This window comes from Pristis pectinata, chromosome 19 (genome assembly GCF_009764475.1).
Source record: "Pristis pectinata isolate sPriPec2 chromosome 19, sPriPec2.1.pri, whole genome shotgun sequence".
In the NCBI taxonomy this organism is placed as follows: domain Eukaryota; kingdom Metazoa; phylum Chordata; class Chondrichthyes; order Rhinopristiformes; family Pristidae; genus Pristis; species Pristis pectinata.
Genome location: NC_067423.1, coordinates 29,207,550 through 29,223,663, shown reverse-complemented (window position 1 = coordinate 29,223,663; position 16,114 = coordinate 29,207,550). Strand labels below are relative to the sequence as shown.

General features: G+C 37.2%; 1 protein-coding gene across 3 annotated transcripts in view; it reads left to right on the top strand.

The window, feature by feature from the left end:
* hbp1 (HMG-box transcription factor 1) overlaps positions 1-16,114 on the top strand; it is a 37,547-nt gene that overhangs the window by 7,912 nt on the left and 13,521 nt on the right. For all 3 annotated transcript variants that reach the window (XM_052034069.1, XM_052034068.1, XM_052034070.1), the window contains 6 exons: positions 5,054-5,294; positions 10,623-10,755; positions 11,797-11,908; positions 12,076-12,191; positions 14,401-14,563; positions 14,680-14,824. In XM_052034069.1, coding sequence (XP_051890029.1) covers positions 5,054-5,294; positions 10,623-10,755; positions 11,797-11,908; positions 12,076-12,191; positions 14,401-14,563; positions 14,680-14,824 — 910 coding nt within the window. The remainder of the gene's footprint in view (positions 1-5,053; positions 5,295-10,622; positions 10,756-11,796; positions 11,909-12,075; positions 12,192-14,400; positions 14,564-14,679; positions 14,825-16,114) is intronic.

Here is a 16,114-nt window from a genome sequence, read left to right as displayed (position 1 = left end):
TTAAATTTGTTCAAAGTTTGCTGATAAAATAATTGGGGGAATAGGATTGATGGGACTGCTCTGAGAGTCAGTAGAAACTCGATGGGCTGAATGGTCTGTCAAGGAAAATACGAGTTATTTATGAGTTACACAACTGGGTAGCAGTGTGGTTTGCGAAGAGGATGCAGAGGCTTTGGAGGATATAGACAGGTTAAGTGAATGATCACGGATGTAACAAATAACTTGGGGGTCATCCACTTTGGTAGAAAAATGAACTGTCTTTTTTTAAATGGTGTGAGATTGAAAGATGTTGACATTCAGCAGGAGCTGGGTGTCCTTTACAAGAATTATTGAAAGTTAATATGCAGCTAGGAAGACAAAATGGTACATTGGCTTTTTTCCAATATCTCCAAAAATAAAGATAATTATGTAGCGCACTGGTAGGGTTGCATCTTGAGCATTATGCACAGGTCTGGTCTTCCTACTTAAGGATGTATTTGCATTAGAGGAAGTGCAGCAGTCTTCCATCAGATCAATTCCTGGGATGGTGGGATTGTTAATTTAGCAGACCTGGCTCATACTTTTTAAGTGCAGAAGAATGAGGAATTATCTTATGTAAATGTACAAAATTCTTATGGAGTTTGCCAGGGAGTATGTGGAGTTGATATGTCCCTTGACTGGGCTGCATGGAATTGGGTCATCAGCAATGAGGGATGTGGTTTGCAGACAATTGATTGAGCTCTGCATTGCTGGGTTTTGCTTGGCTTTAAAATAATGTCAGCCATTCTCTCATCTGGGAAGACTCTTTGTTATTCCAGGGATATCCTAAAATATAAAGTTAATCTCAGGTTTTGTTTCTCTATTACACTGTCTTTGTAAATGCTTCTCTGCTTTCTGTTCCTCAGCCTTTATTTCCAGCAAGTGGGAGGATCATGTGTTGAGATCATCCAAACAAATGCATCTGCTGCTTTCTCCCTCCCTCTATCTGTGCTAGTCTCTTTGAAGGCGGCCTACTTCTACTTCCAAAGCATATCCTGATTTTGTCCCTTCCTCAGTTATCTCGTGCTGAAACCCACATCAATGCCTTTGTAATCTCTAAATATGACTCTAATCTGGTCAACCTCCTATGTTCAAATCTCCTAAATATGATGTCCTAAATGTCTGCTGCTCAGATCCTAACTTGTATTGAATCCTGTTCATTTATCACCCCTTGTTTGCTGATCTACATTGGTTGCCAAATTCTTTCAAATCTCTCTTATGGCCTTACATCTTGCTATTATATCTCAGCAAGCCAAACAGTCCATCAAGATATTTGCACTCCCATTGATTCTAGCTGCTTCATCATTCCTTAATTTAGTAACTCCACTAATGGCAGCTGTTTCTTAGCTGTCAAGGCCCTGAGCTGCATAACTTACTCCCTAATCCTCTCTCCCATTCTTTTTTCTTTGTCCTTAAAACCTACTTATTTGATCTAGCTTTTGATCATCTGTCAACTTCTCGTCATGCGGCTTAATGTAACTATTTTAAAATAATTTCCCTGTGAAAGACCTGGGTACATTTTGTAATGTTATAGGAAATATACCAGCACAAGATTTGAATGTTATTTGTTGAAGAAAACCATTTAATTGAATAAAAAGAGAATTTTGAATCTGGTTGCATTTTGTTGCCTGGAAATACTGGTGCATCAGAATTATACTACAGTGGGCCAATGACTGTTTCGGTATTTGAGCCATGGTATAAAGCTTCCAATTGCAATTGAAGTCCTCTTCTGAGGAAAGGTTAAGAAGAACTGTGGCAGGCAAGGGGTGGGAAGGGATGCAAGTGTGGTGAGTTGACATTGGAATTCAGCATTTGGGGCTGGTGTTGGGTTTGGGAGCACAAGTGGGAAGTGGCATATTGATGTGGGGGTGGGGAATTGGAGGCTGAGAGATTATTGCGATGTTGGGGTTATTAGTCTCTGGGAGACAGTTACAAGGTGAGTCAGGGAAATTTTAGTTGAGAGAGTGGGGAAATCAGAGATTTGAGGTTGTTTGTGGTGTGGGAGTGGGGGGGGAGGTATTGGAGGCCATAAGATTTTAGCAGGGGAATTGGGAGAATAGAAGAAGATAGGTTGTTGTGGGTGGGATACTGGGACTGGCAGGAAAGTGGGGAGAGTGTGTGGGTGGGCTGTAGGTTGTGGGGAGAGGGGCATTCCATGAGAAGTGTTGGGGCTGTGTTAAGGTGGATGGTTGAGCAAGAGTAGTCCTGAGAAGTAGCTAAGTAATTTATTTAGTTTTTGGGCTTCTCAATTTGGATTTCTTGTTTTCAGACTATGTTGTTTTGGGAAAGTACAGTTATGGACACCCTCAAAACAAAATGGTCCAAGTTTCTTGTCATGCTTCATAGGAAGTATTGCACGTGCAATGAAGTCATATGCATCCTTGGTTTGGTAATTGCACCAATATCTTGCTGTTTACTTTTAAAGGAAACACCAAGTCAAAATTTCTGTGTGTGGTGAAGCAGGATTTCACTCAGAAACAATTTGTTTTTCTCAGATGCATTTTGCTGAATGAGCATTGTGAAATTAAGTTTTCAGGCATATGATTTTTATGTCTAAGTTGTGCTAGTGGAATCCATTTTCATGCTAACTTTTCCATCTTACTATCTGGAAGCTGCCTAACACTATTTTTGTGATGGACCCAGAGTATTTCACTTCAACAAAGCTTGAAATTTTCATTGTTGTGCTGAGTTAAGAACTTTAACTACTGAACATTGATGGAATTTCACATCTTTCTCTGAATGTAAATGCATTCCATTGACAACACATGCAGTTCCAGCATGCGGGAGGGTGGTTTGCACTTTCATGTGCTATTCCGATAGGCATTTGTCTGTAAATGTTTTATTATTGACCATTTTAAATGTTCACTGTTTCAAATAATTTGGGATGTCATTGAAGGTTAATTGGTTATACATCAAAGGAATGTGTGGATTTTCTCAGATATTACGACTGGAACTCGAGGTGTGAGCTTATCAAGGATTTTGGCAAAATTATTTTGTTCATTTCCATAGAGAAAATACTCATTTGATCTTCATCATGAGGTTGTTAAGTATATTTCAAATAGTTGAACAGTAGTTTGAAACATTAGTTTATAACTTTCCATGGTCAGTTTCTGTAATTCCTGATGGGTCGGCTGCATTTGTGGAAAGGGTCTCCTTCTGGAGCTCATTAACCACTTTTGGGTGAGAATAAAGTGCACTTGGCTAGCACTTAACACCCAGATAGCCTAATCAAGGCAAAGTAAGGGGGTTGGGGGGGGGGGGGGTGGGAATGAAACATCTATTAGTGACTGTTGTAAGTTATAACTGCATATCCCCAATGGAAGAATTTTTTTTTAAACTATGTGGAACAATTTTTATTATGCAGTTTAATCTGAAGCCTTGCTGTAAGGTTATGTTATATTCAAGGTGGAAAAATAATCACAGAATTTTAATATTTCTTATAAAGACTAAAGCACCTTGAAAAATGAATGTAGAAATATTTTGATTTTTTTTGCCAGAAATCTCATTCTGAAAAAACTCTTAAGATTTTAACAGCTTTATGAAAACTAAAATATGACCAGTCCTGTTTGAAATATATATCAATAAAAACAATCACAGCAACTACATTGTGCATTTAGGTCATGCCTTAAATGTATTGAAACATCACAATGCTGTTCACAGGAGCATTTTCAAAGACACTGCCCACTTAAAGGGGACATTACAACAACGGGGAGGAATAAGGCCATGGAGGAATTCAAAAACAAAGATGAGAATTTGAAAATTGCTTAACCATGGACCATTGTGGATTAGAAATCACGGGTGATGAAGAAGTAGGACTTGTGAGTTAGGACATATTGCTTAGCTGGAAGCCAGTGTACAGCAGTAAGTATAGGAATAATGAGTGAACTGGACTTAAGTACAGCAGAGTTTTTGATGGGTTCCTGTTTGTGAAAACACAAGAGACTGCAGATGCTGGAATCTGGAGAAACAAACAATTTGCTGGAGGAACTCAGTGGGTCAAGCAGCATCTGTGAGGGTGGGGGTGGAATCGTCAAAGTTTTGGGTCGAACCCCTGCATCAGCAGATTTTGTTGCTCCTGTTTATGAAAGTTGGAAGATGGGAAGTAGATCAATATTTCATTGGAATAGGTAAGTTTAGAGATATCAAAGACGGGTATGAGAGAGAACTTTAGCGGTAGTTGAGCAGAGGGCAGGGGCACACTCAAGCAATGCTGCAGACATGGAAGTGGACAGTCTTTCTGGTAAATGGGGAATTTGGTCAGAAGCTCAACTGTGTCAAATACAAACTGAAGGATTCCGTTTGAACATTTTGTTCAACTTTAGAATTGCCGGAGGGAAGAGAGGGTCATGGGCTCAGGAACAAAGTTTGTGGCGAGGACGAAAGATGATGGCTTTTGTCTTCCTAGTTACGAATTGGCATTCTGTGCTTAATGCTTTCCAATGTTTACAGCTTTTGCATGATATTTCAGATATCAAGATTTGAATTGGTTGTGCAATTCATGGAGTTTATTACAGCCTATATATAGAATAGTAATGTTTTGAAATGTTTTAGTATTGTGGAAATCATCGTGAAGAATAGATTTTATGACAATTCCCTGTATGTTTACGGCAAAATATTCAATCTTTCTTTCCCCAGATTTGTCATTAGCTATCATAATAATGCTGTTGATTTAGAAGTCTGCATGCCATAAGAATGGGAGGAAGCCAAGCAGCTCTCTGAGTTGCTTGACAAATTGTGGGCATGGCAGATAAAATGGGTGATGGATGTTTTTGGCAGAAAGTCTTTGCAGTAGAAGTAGGAGAATTGTGGTTCTAATACTGTAGCCTGATCTCTGCTTTCTGTGAGTGTAAGAGTTTTATGATTGAGCCATCTTTATCAGCTGGGTAATACATTACTTTGATGATAATTGTTCAAATTATGTTTAGCACTCCAATCTCTTAACTTTGGTCATAGTCCAGAAACGTTAGTTCTTATGCAGATCGTCTGATCATGAACAAAATGCATTTTGAATTTTTGAATGTTCCTTGTTTTCTAGATGATCTTCCAGAATTAAAAGCTGTAGAGACAGACAGAGCCATACCTGCAGCCTTCCAACTTAGCAGTGGAGTGTCTCATCAAGAATACCTGAGGTCTACTCGAACTATGTGTGCCTCTAAATCACCTGATAGTGCCTTGTCACCTTTCACCAGTGATTCTGGTGTGAATTGGCTGACTGAACTAGCTAATATAGCCACTAGTCCACAAAGTCCTCTCATGCAATGCACATTTTACAACAGGTTTGTGTAAATGCCATTTCAGTCAGAGGAAGAATTTTGTAATGATTTAAAATGTATGAATATTGTTATTGAATATAATTGGCAACACTTTATTAAAGTGCATATTTGCAGTGTCCGCAGTTTTCATTTCATTATTTTAGAAGAATGTGGACATTGTAAATGGCAATGTCTAAAGCACTATACTGTAGTTATTTTGTATTTCAATTGGCAATTACTGTTTTTCCCTCTATCTTCAACACTATTTATTCCTGTGGAGGGCTTTTGACCTGTTCTCCATTTCAAGGTGGTCTTTCAATGATTGCTTCATGAAATTTGTAATTGGTTGCAATTTATGATCATTTTAGGTCAATGATGGTTTGATGGATGGTACAACATGGTGGGCCGAAGGGCCTGTTTTGTGCTGTATGGTTCTATGGTATTTCCTTTCGTTTATAATACAGTATAAAGTATAAATAATGGGTAAGATGATTAGGGAATGGAAATTTTTTTTCTTAGGATAATCTATACACTTTTGTATTTCAGTTCAAGCCTAGCTTTGGAATTTTATTTTTTGATTACTCATTTTACTCTGTTTACATTTTTATTAACAGGATAAGAAAATAACCAGTGTGACATGACACTGGTCTTTTCTTTGTGGTAATCATGGTGTGAAGGTTGTTTTGTTGAGGTTGTAAGGATTTTGTGAAATTGATTTTCAAATAATCATGAGTTCCGAGCATGAAGCATTCCATTTGGTATATGTTGTCAGTTTCGCACATAGGCCAGAAAGATAGGTGGTGGGTGCCAACTTTGGACATCCCCTGTTACTGATAATGAATACAAATATTCATTAGTAAATGCAAAGCATTTTTATAATGGAAAAAAAAGATTAATCTTAAATAAAACTACTAAGACCAATAGAACCCTGCACCATTCCATTTGATCACATTTTAGGGTTTGGGGATGAAGGTTAGTCAAATATTTTAAACACTGGTAAAGTAAAAGCAAGCCTTGTGATTATATGGTGACCATGTGTGGTTCTTAGAAACATCCAGTTATTTTTGGTTTTTAGTTATTGTTGATATGCTGGTGCTTTTGTAGTGGTAGTTTTATGGAAAAGCTTGTACAAGTTTTTAAGGCCTACAGATCCTACATACCATACATACTGGCAGATTGTTCAGCAATCATTCATGTGTGGTGTACAATTGGGCTATAACCCCAAAGAAAGAAAGGTGCCCCATTAGATAAATACACAGATGACATTTTTTTCGGCTCTCAAAGAATTGAAGTTGATTTGTTATAGTGTAGATGGATAAATCTGAAAGCAAGGATTTTAAATCTATAGGACTTGAGCACCTTGGAAATAGTCATGCGGAAAATGTTAAAGTCCCATTTGCAGGTGAATGTTGACGTACTTAACTTTGTCAATAATGGCAATTTCCTTTCCTACTTCAAGAAACTTTAACAGGTGGCACTTAAAGAATATTGCATACAATATCATCACAGTTGCCTAGGTCAGACTGTCCTTTGTCCTTAAAGTGACTATTCTGAAATTTGGAGGAATATTTAGGGAGGGATGTCCAAACATTTGGGAGAGCTCACAGTTCCACTATCTATCATGGAACGTATAAGCAAGTGAAAAAGAAGAAAGTATTTTCAGAAAGGGCATCCTTGGTTTTCAAAAATTACATTCTTAATATGTCTCAGAATATTACAGTTTTATCTTTCTCATTTTCCTGGGAAAATCTAGTCCAGTTTTTTTTTCTGGGATTCTCTGAAGATGATAAAACAAACCATTCTGGAAAGGGAAATTACATAGAATGCTTTATTTATTAATCATACTGTAAAGTGATTATGTGACCAGGACAGGCATATTTTACCTTGCAACATCAGATAATGGCCAGCTGGTTGGTTGATGTTCCTTTTTCTTTCATTGACTATGAATACCTGACCTGGAAAGATATTTTATAGCAATTTTGGGCCATCGTTCCCGAGTCGCAGCTTGTTTAAATGCTAATACAATGTTTCATCGCTCATTTTATTTACAGTTCATTTTGAGCATAATACAAATCAAAGGTGTTCTAAATGATTTCAGTTTATTGAATGTCTTTGGTGTCCTCTGGGCATACAATCCATTTCCTATCATAAATTTTTGAAACTGATCAGGTTCCTTGAAAAATGTTCCAAGCTGTCTTGAACTTGTTCATTGTCTCTAGGTTTATGATTTCTTTTATGATTACTTAATTTCCTGCTCATCTCCCCCATCCCCCTCCTTTTTCTTGTATCAATCCATCCATTTGGTTACCCCTGGACTTATTATGGTTTCAATCTATTATGCATTTAATTACTTTGTGATCACAGAGGCATATGTGATGTTATCTTTCCTGTGGCCCGAGGGTTATTCACAGATTTTTCCCTTGTTAATAGTTTCATAGCCAAAGCTTCCTGTTTGCATGTTAAAATGAAACCACCATCTTCTAAAATAAAAGCTGGCTAAAATTCATTGCTAATGGATAAGAATTAGAGGATAAATGTAAATATACCTAATAGTGCCCTGCTACTTAATTAGAAGTACACAAAATTAACAAGTTTAGGGTGGTATTCAGAATGTAACAGCACAATAAGGATTTGTGCTGGTTTTCTGAAATCATTATCCACAATCCCATTCTTTTTGCCTTTTGTACCCCTTAATATTTAATCTCCTTAATTCTAAGAGTTGTCGCAGATGTTATTATATGTTAACGACGTCCTGCTTAAAAAAAAGTTTCTTCAATTTATTTTTGTTTCTTTTAATGATGATCTTGAATTTATGTTCTCTGAATCTATCAGGTTTACCTGATCTTAATTTAGCAAAATCTCTTGTAATTTGGAACCCTTGAGCCCTTTATGGAATCTTCCTTGAATTCTGTTTTTTTTAATATGTGAAAGAATCCACCTTGGAAAAATATTATTTTCAAATGACTGTCCAAGAATTTCTGGTGAACTTTAATGTGGATAAATACAATTTTATGCTTATTAACTGGAAACATACATTTGGCACTGAAAGTTGTATGCCTAAAATGGAAAAAGACAGCATTCAAATTATTTCCCAGAAGTGTTCGGTAATTTGATACCTTGTTCAGCAAAAAAGTTGTACAATATTTGAAATGGGATCATGAGGATTTGTGCTGAACTGCAAAAGGAAATTAATTTAAAATAGAAATCTTTTTCTACTTTAACAAGAAGTTCAGCACAACTGCAAAGATGACAGAAGCCTACTAGTAATCATTCAGATATCTGAAACTTTTCCCTATAATTGACAAATAATTGGTCAGTTGAATAAAATTTCATAATTATTATGGCACAGTAGGAGGCCTTTGGTTCTTCAGGTCCATGTTGACTCCAACAGAGCAATCCCATCGGTCCCATTCCCCTTCTTATTTCCTTTTAGCTCTTCCATTTATTCTGTCTCACATATCTATCAACTCCCCTTGGTGTAGCCAAGGGCAAAAGAATTCAAGGAGTAATTTACAGTAGCCAATTAACTTACCCATATGTCTTTGGAATGTGGGAAGTAATTGGAGAATGTGCAAGCTCCACGTAGCACCCAAATTGAGGATTGAATCCAGGTCCCTAAAACAAGTTACTTCTTTAACTTGAATAGTGAACTGATACCCAGTGAAACAGCACCAAGGCTGCATATTTTATGTCCCTCTGACCTCTTGCATCAGAATGTTGGTTTAAGTTCCACACTAGTAGCTTGAGCATAAAAATCTAGGCTTGATAGGTTGAGGGAGTTTGTAATGTAGGACATGCTGTCTTTGAGATGGTATTAAATTGAGGTCTTGTTTGCTCCTTTCACATGGACCTAAAAGAAGAGCAGGAGAGTTATCTGTGATGTTCCAGGCAAATAGGTCTGTAATGATTCAGTGCCCTAAAGCAGAAATTTCTATCTGTGGGAGTTTGCTGTGTAGAAATTGGTCCTTATGCTTCCTGCATTACATTAGAAACAAGGTTTCTAAAATTGCCTCTAGTGCTTCATGTTGCCTTGAAGTTGGAAGAGACAGTATATAAACAATTATTTCTTTCTTGTGGAATTGTTGAAGAGAAGTTAAGGATTGGTGTTTGGAAAGAGACGATGTGAATAACAGTTGAGCATATTGTCAGTTCATTAGATGGAATAATTTGTTTGGCTTTCACTTCAATCAGATTTCTTTGCAAATGACCAGTTATCATAGTTTGATTACTTTGGCATATTATCAGAAAGAGAGAAGGATAAACTGCCCTGTGAGGAGGACCCCTGGCATGTATAGGAACATGACCAAGACAGCTTATTCAGAACACAGTTGATTGCATAGGTGAAAACAATGCTGTTATCACAGCTTTTTTTTTCAAAACAGGAACAGAAAATTCATGGTAATATGTGAACAAGTAAAGGAAGAATGTAGCGTACATTTGAGATGTGGTCAAGATGTGAAATATTCTTGACTCCAAGTTTACTGAAATCTGTGGGCTACCAAATGCTTCATGCAACTAAATCTGTATAGCCTCTAATTGAGGAAGATTTTTCTTCAATGTTTCCCCATTTCACAATTTGAAAACAAAACAACTTAAAAAAAAATTGACTTATTAGATGCCAGTTTTGTTGCAGAGAGGTGAGTGAGGTTAAATTATCCTTTACCAGACTGAACTAAGAACCCCTGACTTGCTCCATTGAAAAACAAGGTGAGCCACAATTTCAGATTGATTGGCCAGGAACTGGAAACCATACTGCTAGCTTGATCCATGCAAGTGGTAGTATTACTTCCCAGAAGTAAAGAGCTCATTTATAAGCTGTGAGGCTAGTTTTAAATATTGGGAGTACGGTTTTTATTGGAGCCATTCTAGTACCTACCCCCAACTTTCCAGATGAATTGCATGGATTACTGATGGAGGTTCCTCTATAATATCAAGAAACTTAGCAGGATACGCTTGAAACTCCTTGAAATAATAAAATGTTAAGTTTTTTTTAAACAACAAACCAAAATTTATTATGCCATGAAATTGCAGTAAGCTTGGAAAATAGAAGCACTTATCCATACCTTCCTTTTCTGTTGAAACAACAATTCAGAATAAGAATGCAAAAAAAAGTTTTAAATATGTTACTTAATATTAAAAGAATTGTTTAAATGTTTGATTACAATCTTTTAGTTTCTTTTCGTCTCTGATTAGTTTAAGTTTTAAAGAAAAGCCACCAATAACCCATTAAGACTTTGTTTTAATGAAAATTATAAGTTCTGATCAGCAGTGCTCTGTAATTGTGCACAAAGGAAGCCATCCTGAATATCTAATTGTCAGTATATTGCTACATTTATGTTTCTCTCTCTTCAGATCTCCAGTGCATATAGTGGCCACAAGTAAAAGTTTACATTCCTATGCTCGTCCTCCTCCAGTTCTTTCAGAAAGTGAATCTAGCCTGTCCACAAATCATTGGGAAGAACAGACTAATATAAAAAGAGAAAGGGTATGTTTATTTAATATAATTAGATTTGATTTGCAAATATGCAAACCTTTCTTTTCTTACAATGCGGAAAAAAAAACAAAAGTAATAGAAATGATGAATAAACTTTATATTCATGCTTGTAATCAAATCTTTGGATATGATGTCACCACATTGATTGTGTTGGCAGTCACATCCGAGTCCCTCCTTTGCTATATCCTCTTCAGTCCGAGGGCATGTGAACAGGTGGCTCAGAGTGCAGCACTGCTGTGCTCTTCATCTGCAAGGCATTTTCTCTGAAGCATTGCATTGTGGGGAGCTGCAGTAGCCATGGCTAGCTCCTTAAAGTAATTTCCTGGCTTTTACTCCACTTCCACTAAGTCACCACCCTTTAACCATTCACCCCGAATTCCTTCCACACCACCTTTCTTCCATGAACTTCGATCCTTGAATCCTATCCCTTTCCCTGATATCCTCACCTCCTAAACCTTTGCCTAATCAATCAGCTTTGTGCGTCGAGAAAATGCCTTGTAGATGAAGAACGTGGCAGCGCGGTACTCTGACAAGTCGTTTCATGAGTCCTTCGACTGGAGAAGGTGTGGCAAAGGAGGGAGTCTGTTGTGACTGCCAACCCAATAGACGTGAAATCACATCCAAATCTCATTCCCCCACAGCATCGAGTGACTAAAATTAAAAATTGACAAAATTTGTTGTTTCTTTCGCACGAGCTTTGTCCATCTCCCGGGTTGAATGTTGGCCTCGGCTATTAAATAATGGTGGTGGGTCACTTCGTTGTTGCTGATAAAATGGCCTAATTTGAGATAAAAATATCATGTCGGAATGCATCTGAGCTTATAATATGGGATTCAATGGGGATATAGTGGTTCGCATTATAGAAAATCGCGATATGGATGGTATTCTCAGAATGCAACCCATCCGTAACACAGGAGTCACCTGTATTTGCAAATCGAGGGAGTAGATCATGATAACAATAGCTTGTGTGATTTTTATGTTCGCTTATGAAGCTCGTGAAAGATTAATAACTTCTATTTTATTTTGCAACAGGTGAGTAGTGAATCAGAGTCAGACATCTTTTGTTTGTCATCTCTGTCAGATGATGATGAACTTGGTTGGTCCCACTCATGGCCACAAACTGCTTGGAACTGCTTCATGAAAGGTAAGAATGCACACAGATTTTTTAAAGTTAAAACCTTCATAGAATTAATCATGTTATCAGCATTGGACACGAGAAGAGTACATCATTTTAGTAGCTGCAGTTTTTTTATGTGTTAAGTATATTTTGTATATTGCACATTGTCTGAAAGCTGCTGTTAATTGTTATAGGGACGCGTCTGCGCTTCCAGAAGGGTGATAATAGAGATTGGCTGGATGTTGAGGAATTCGCAAAACTGGAACTGGCAGCTGAGGATGAAAAAGCCTTAAAAAGCAATGCACATAAGGTGGTCATTTTCTGCTTATTTGGTCTTAAATATTAGAATATTTTCTATTCAATTGAATAAATTTACACAATATATTTTAATAAGTTCACATTTTTCACCAATAATCTCCTGGGAAATTGATATTTTACTTTGTGGGCCATGCCAGAACGGAAGAGTAACTCTGGTACTTGGGTTCTTTCTCAGGAAATTGTAATCTTCATTGCTGTGAATTAATCCCGCTTTAGCTCTTGTCAAAAAAAAATCTTGTGTACTGCAAGAAAATACATATATCTGTTCTCAGTTAACAGAAAAAAGGAAAAATGTGCATGGCTGTGCCATTAACATTACAGGTTTGGCAGAATTGCCATATTGATGAAAGTTCTGCTTATTTTCATTTTTAGTCAAAAATCTAGTTAGTGCAGGGTACATATCCATTTGGAGCTCAACTTCCACAGATAGTTGCAGTTCAGAGTTTTAAATCATCAGCATTTAAAGACAGAGAACAACTTCAATTAAGACATTTTACACAGGGCTAAGTATATGCCTTTTCAACCGTGACTTTCATGAGGGAAAAGGGTTTTTCAGGAGTACACTAAACCTTAGCATTTAATAGAAAATCTAACTCTGTTTCTATCTCCATAAATGCTACTTGACGTTACTTTGTGTTTTCAATATTTCCTGATTTTATTTCATAATAATTGTTTTCTTTATTTTGTATATTTAGAATGATTATGGATAATTATGAGAGAGTGCAGACTATAGGGAAAAGACTTGTCTTTTGAACCTGAGAAATAAAATCTGTGAAATAGTTTTATTGCATCCAATGTTTTGCAAGTTTAATGCTTGGGTTTAGTGACCGGAATTTTGCTGGTAAATGCCAGCATGTCTGTATCTCCATGTATGTATCGTCAAATGCAGAAGTCCTGAACTAACTCGCTACCAGTTGACTGCTGTATTTTTCAATATCTGGGCAGTTGGCTCCAGGATCCTATGCCAGATCGGGTGGTACAGGATCTGCAACCCAATCAATTTCAGTGGGTACATTAAAAAGTTTGATAACTTTGACATTCAGCAAAGCTAGGAGCCAGACTTAGCTGACTATCAAAGCTATCATGGGTATTTCATGGGCGCACCTTCCCCATTCTGTGATTGGGAGCACTGTCACCACGAATTCTCGTTCCTGGACTCCCAGATACTTTGGGACAGCAATATGAGGTAAGTCCAGGAGACTGACAATGTTGAGTGGCTGGTCTTTTCCAGTGAAATTTGGGCCAATAACTAATGATCAGATTCTCTCACAATTTTCTCCCACATGCCACTTTCTTGTTTTCTAACTTATCCTGTTTATGAGCCTTTCCAGATTCTTTGAATTCTTCTCACTGTTCACTTTCTCACATTAGCAAACATGAAAACACTTTTTTTGTTTAAACCGTTAATCTAAATTCTGAATAGCCGAGGGCCAATCCCTTTGGGATTAATCCCAAAGGCACTCCATTCATAATAGTGTACCAAACTTAAAAAAAAGACAATTATTCAGTTATTTTTTTTGCTGCTTTTTTAATCCTCTATCAATGTTAATATGTTACACCAAAACTTAGGGCAACCAATTCCAGTGGTTATGATGGGACATAAGTGAATGTCTTTAAGACATGGCCTGATTTAATAAAATCACCAAAATAATAACTGAGGAAAAAAATGCACATTGACCCAGAAATGTTTAGTTATGGAATTCTTCCAAAAGTGTATATTGTGGTGCTGACTGGTTGAGAAAATGGGAGTGAGCTGGAAGAGATTTTGGTTCAACTGGTATCACAACTATTTGCGCTGCTGCCATGCAGTTCCAGTGACCAGAGTTTGATGTTGACATCCGGTGTGGTAAATAAAGAGTTTGCACGTTCTCCCTGTGACAGTATGGGTTTCCACAGGTGCTCTGGTTGACTCGGGTGGGGGGGCGTACCCTAGCCAGCTGTCAAAGTTTCTCTTTTTTTGCACATTTGCGGATGGGACTTGTTTGGTCCACCACTCGATGGGATTTGTGTCTAGAAAGCCCTTTGCAGGGTAACAACTGGTACATCATCTGCGAGGAACTGCTTGCTATGGGATCTGCTCAAAGTAAGTGGAGACTTGGTAGCTGTTGTTGCAGTTAATAATGACTCGCATAGAGAGCACGATGTTAGAAAAGAATTGTTTGGAGTGGGCTATTTGTGATGAAAACAATTTTATTTCACAGAAAAATAGATATGGATCTGAAGGATTAAAGCTGGTGGGACACTCCGAAATCATTTCCTTTGGACGTTCTGTACTGAAATTAACATTTGATCCTGGCAAGTCACAGGATGGCAAATTGACTGTGGAGTGCAGATTGGATCACCCCTTCTACGTGAAAAATAAAGGTCAGAAATGTACCAATGCTGTTGCGATTTTAATTTATTGATTCCCAAATGTATGATATAGATGCATTATTTTCCTGCCAGAACATGGGATAGAATTCTTTTCTCTTTAAATGCAGGATGGTCTTCCTTTTACCCCAGTTTAACGGTGGTTCACCATGGAATTCCATGTTACGAAATGGAAGTGGGAGATGTCTGTCTACCTCCCGGGCATCCGGATGCCAACAACTTTGATGATTCAGGAGTTTTTGACACATTTAGGAGGTGATGAGAAATATATTTATTTCAATGATTTTAGTTATTAAAAAATAGCATTGCTTCCAGATTTAACTTAATGGATCTGAAATCTTGCATTAGACATTAGGAATGTAATTGGCAAATAAGTTTGTGAGATCTTGAATTTAAATAACGTACCTATGAAAAAATATAGAATTGCAGACTACTACTTAAATACAAAAAAGGTCACCTCTCATGACTTTGGGTTATTTAAATGGGATTAATTCAGGCATAACATACTTCCATACAACACATCACGATGGAAGAAACTATTGGCAACATTTAAATCTGAATAAATTGTTTTATTGGGACTTGCAATGGGATTTCAGAGTTCAACAATTAAGTATTTGGTGGAAGGCCATGAAGCTCCTTGAGCCTACTTTGTCATTTAATATTGCCTGATCCCATACCTTCAGACCATTTCCTGTTGTAACGTTTATTATTAAACTATATTGTATTAGCTCATTTGACAACCAAGAAATTACTTTTCGGTTGAAATTTTGATATTATAATACATTTGAGAGAAAAGGATGCATCTTACAGTCGACACTTATTAAAGTTGATTTCATGTGATGTTTTAGCTCCAAAAAATATTTATCATCAGTGTTAATGCAGCTTATTTATTTATGTTTTCCAATTAATAATGAAAGATATTCTGGAACCAGTTACTCATTGGACACATCTGAATTTCAGTGAATTCTTTATAAGTTCAAACTGATTTTATGTTCCCTTTGATAATTGATCCTTTGGCTATCAGGATAAGCAAATTCCATCCTTCCAGGCAATTCTACATATTTGTAAAATGTTGCACAAGATGATAATGGATAAGTGGTGGGAAATGGGTGAAACAGGGTACACACAAGATCTCTAAAGATGTATTAAAAAAACTATGGATTTTGTCAAATAGATTTGTTTGTTACACAGAAATTTCTCTGCAGTGTAGGCTGAGGAGTTGTGAACACGCAAGTATCATCATTGGTGGGAGTATGTAGTTCCTGTGCCAAATTTACATGAGTGGTTCCGTTACTGAGAGGCCAGATTGACTGACTGTAAAGATTCCAGTTTGTTCCTAACCTCAGTGTTGGTACTTTGCAACATGCAAATCAGGACAAGCTGTAGGAAACTGTACTGACATCAGACCTTCTGCTCTGTCGCTGGACTCAGCACTGAATCAGCACAAACGTCCTGAGCTTAAGGGGCAGATTCACTTTGCATTCATCTGTCAGCTTTAGGCCAACCTTGCGTGAAGTGGTAGGGGCAGATAAGTGGTTTATTTTT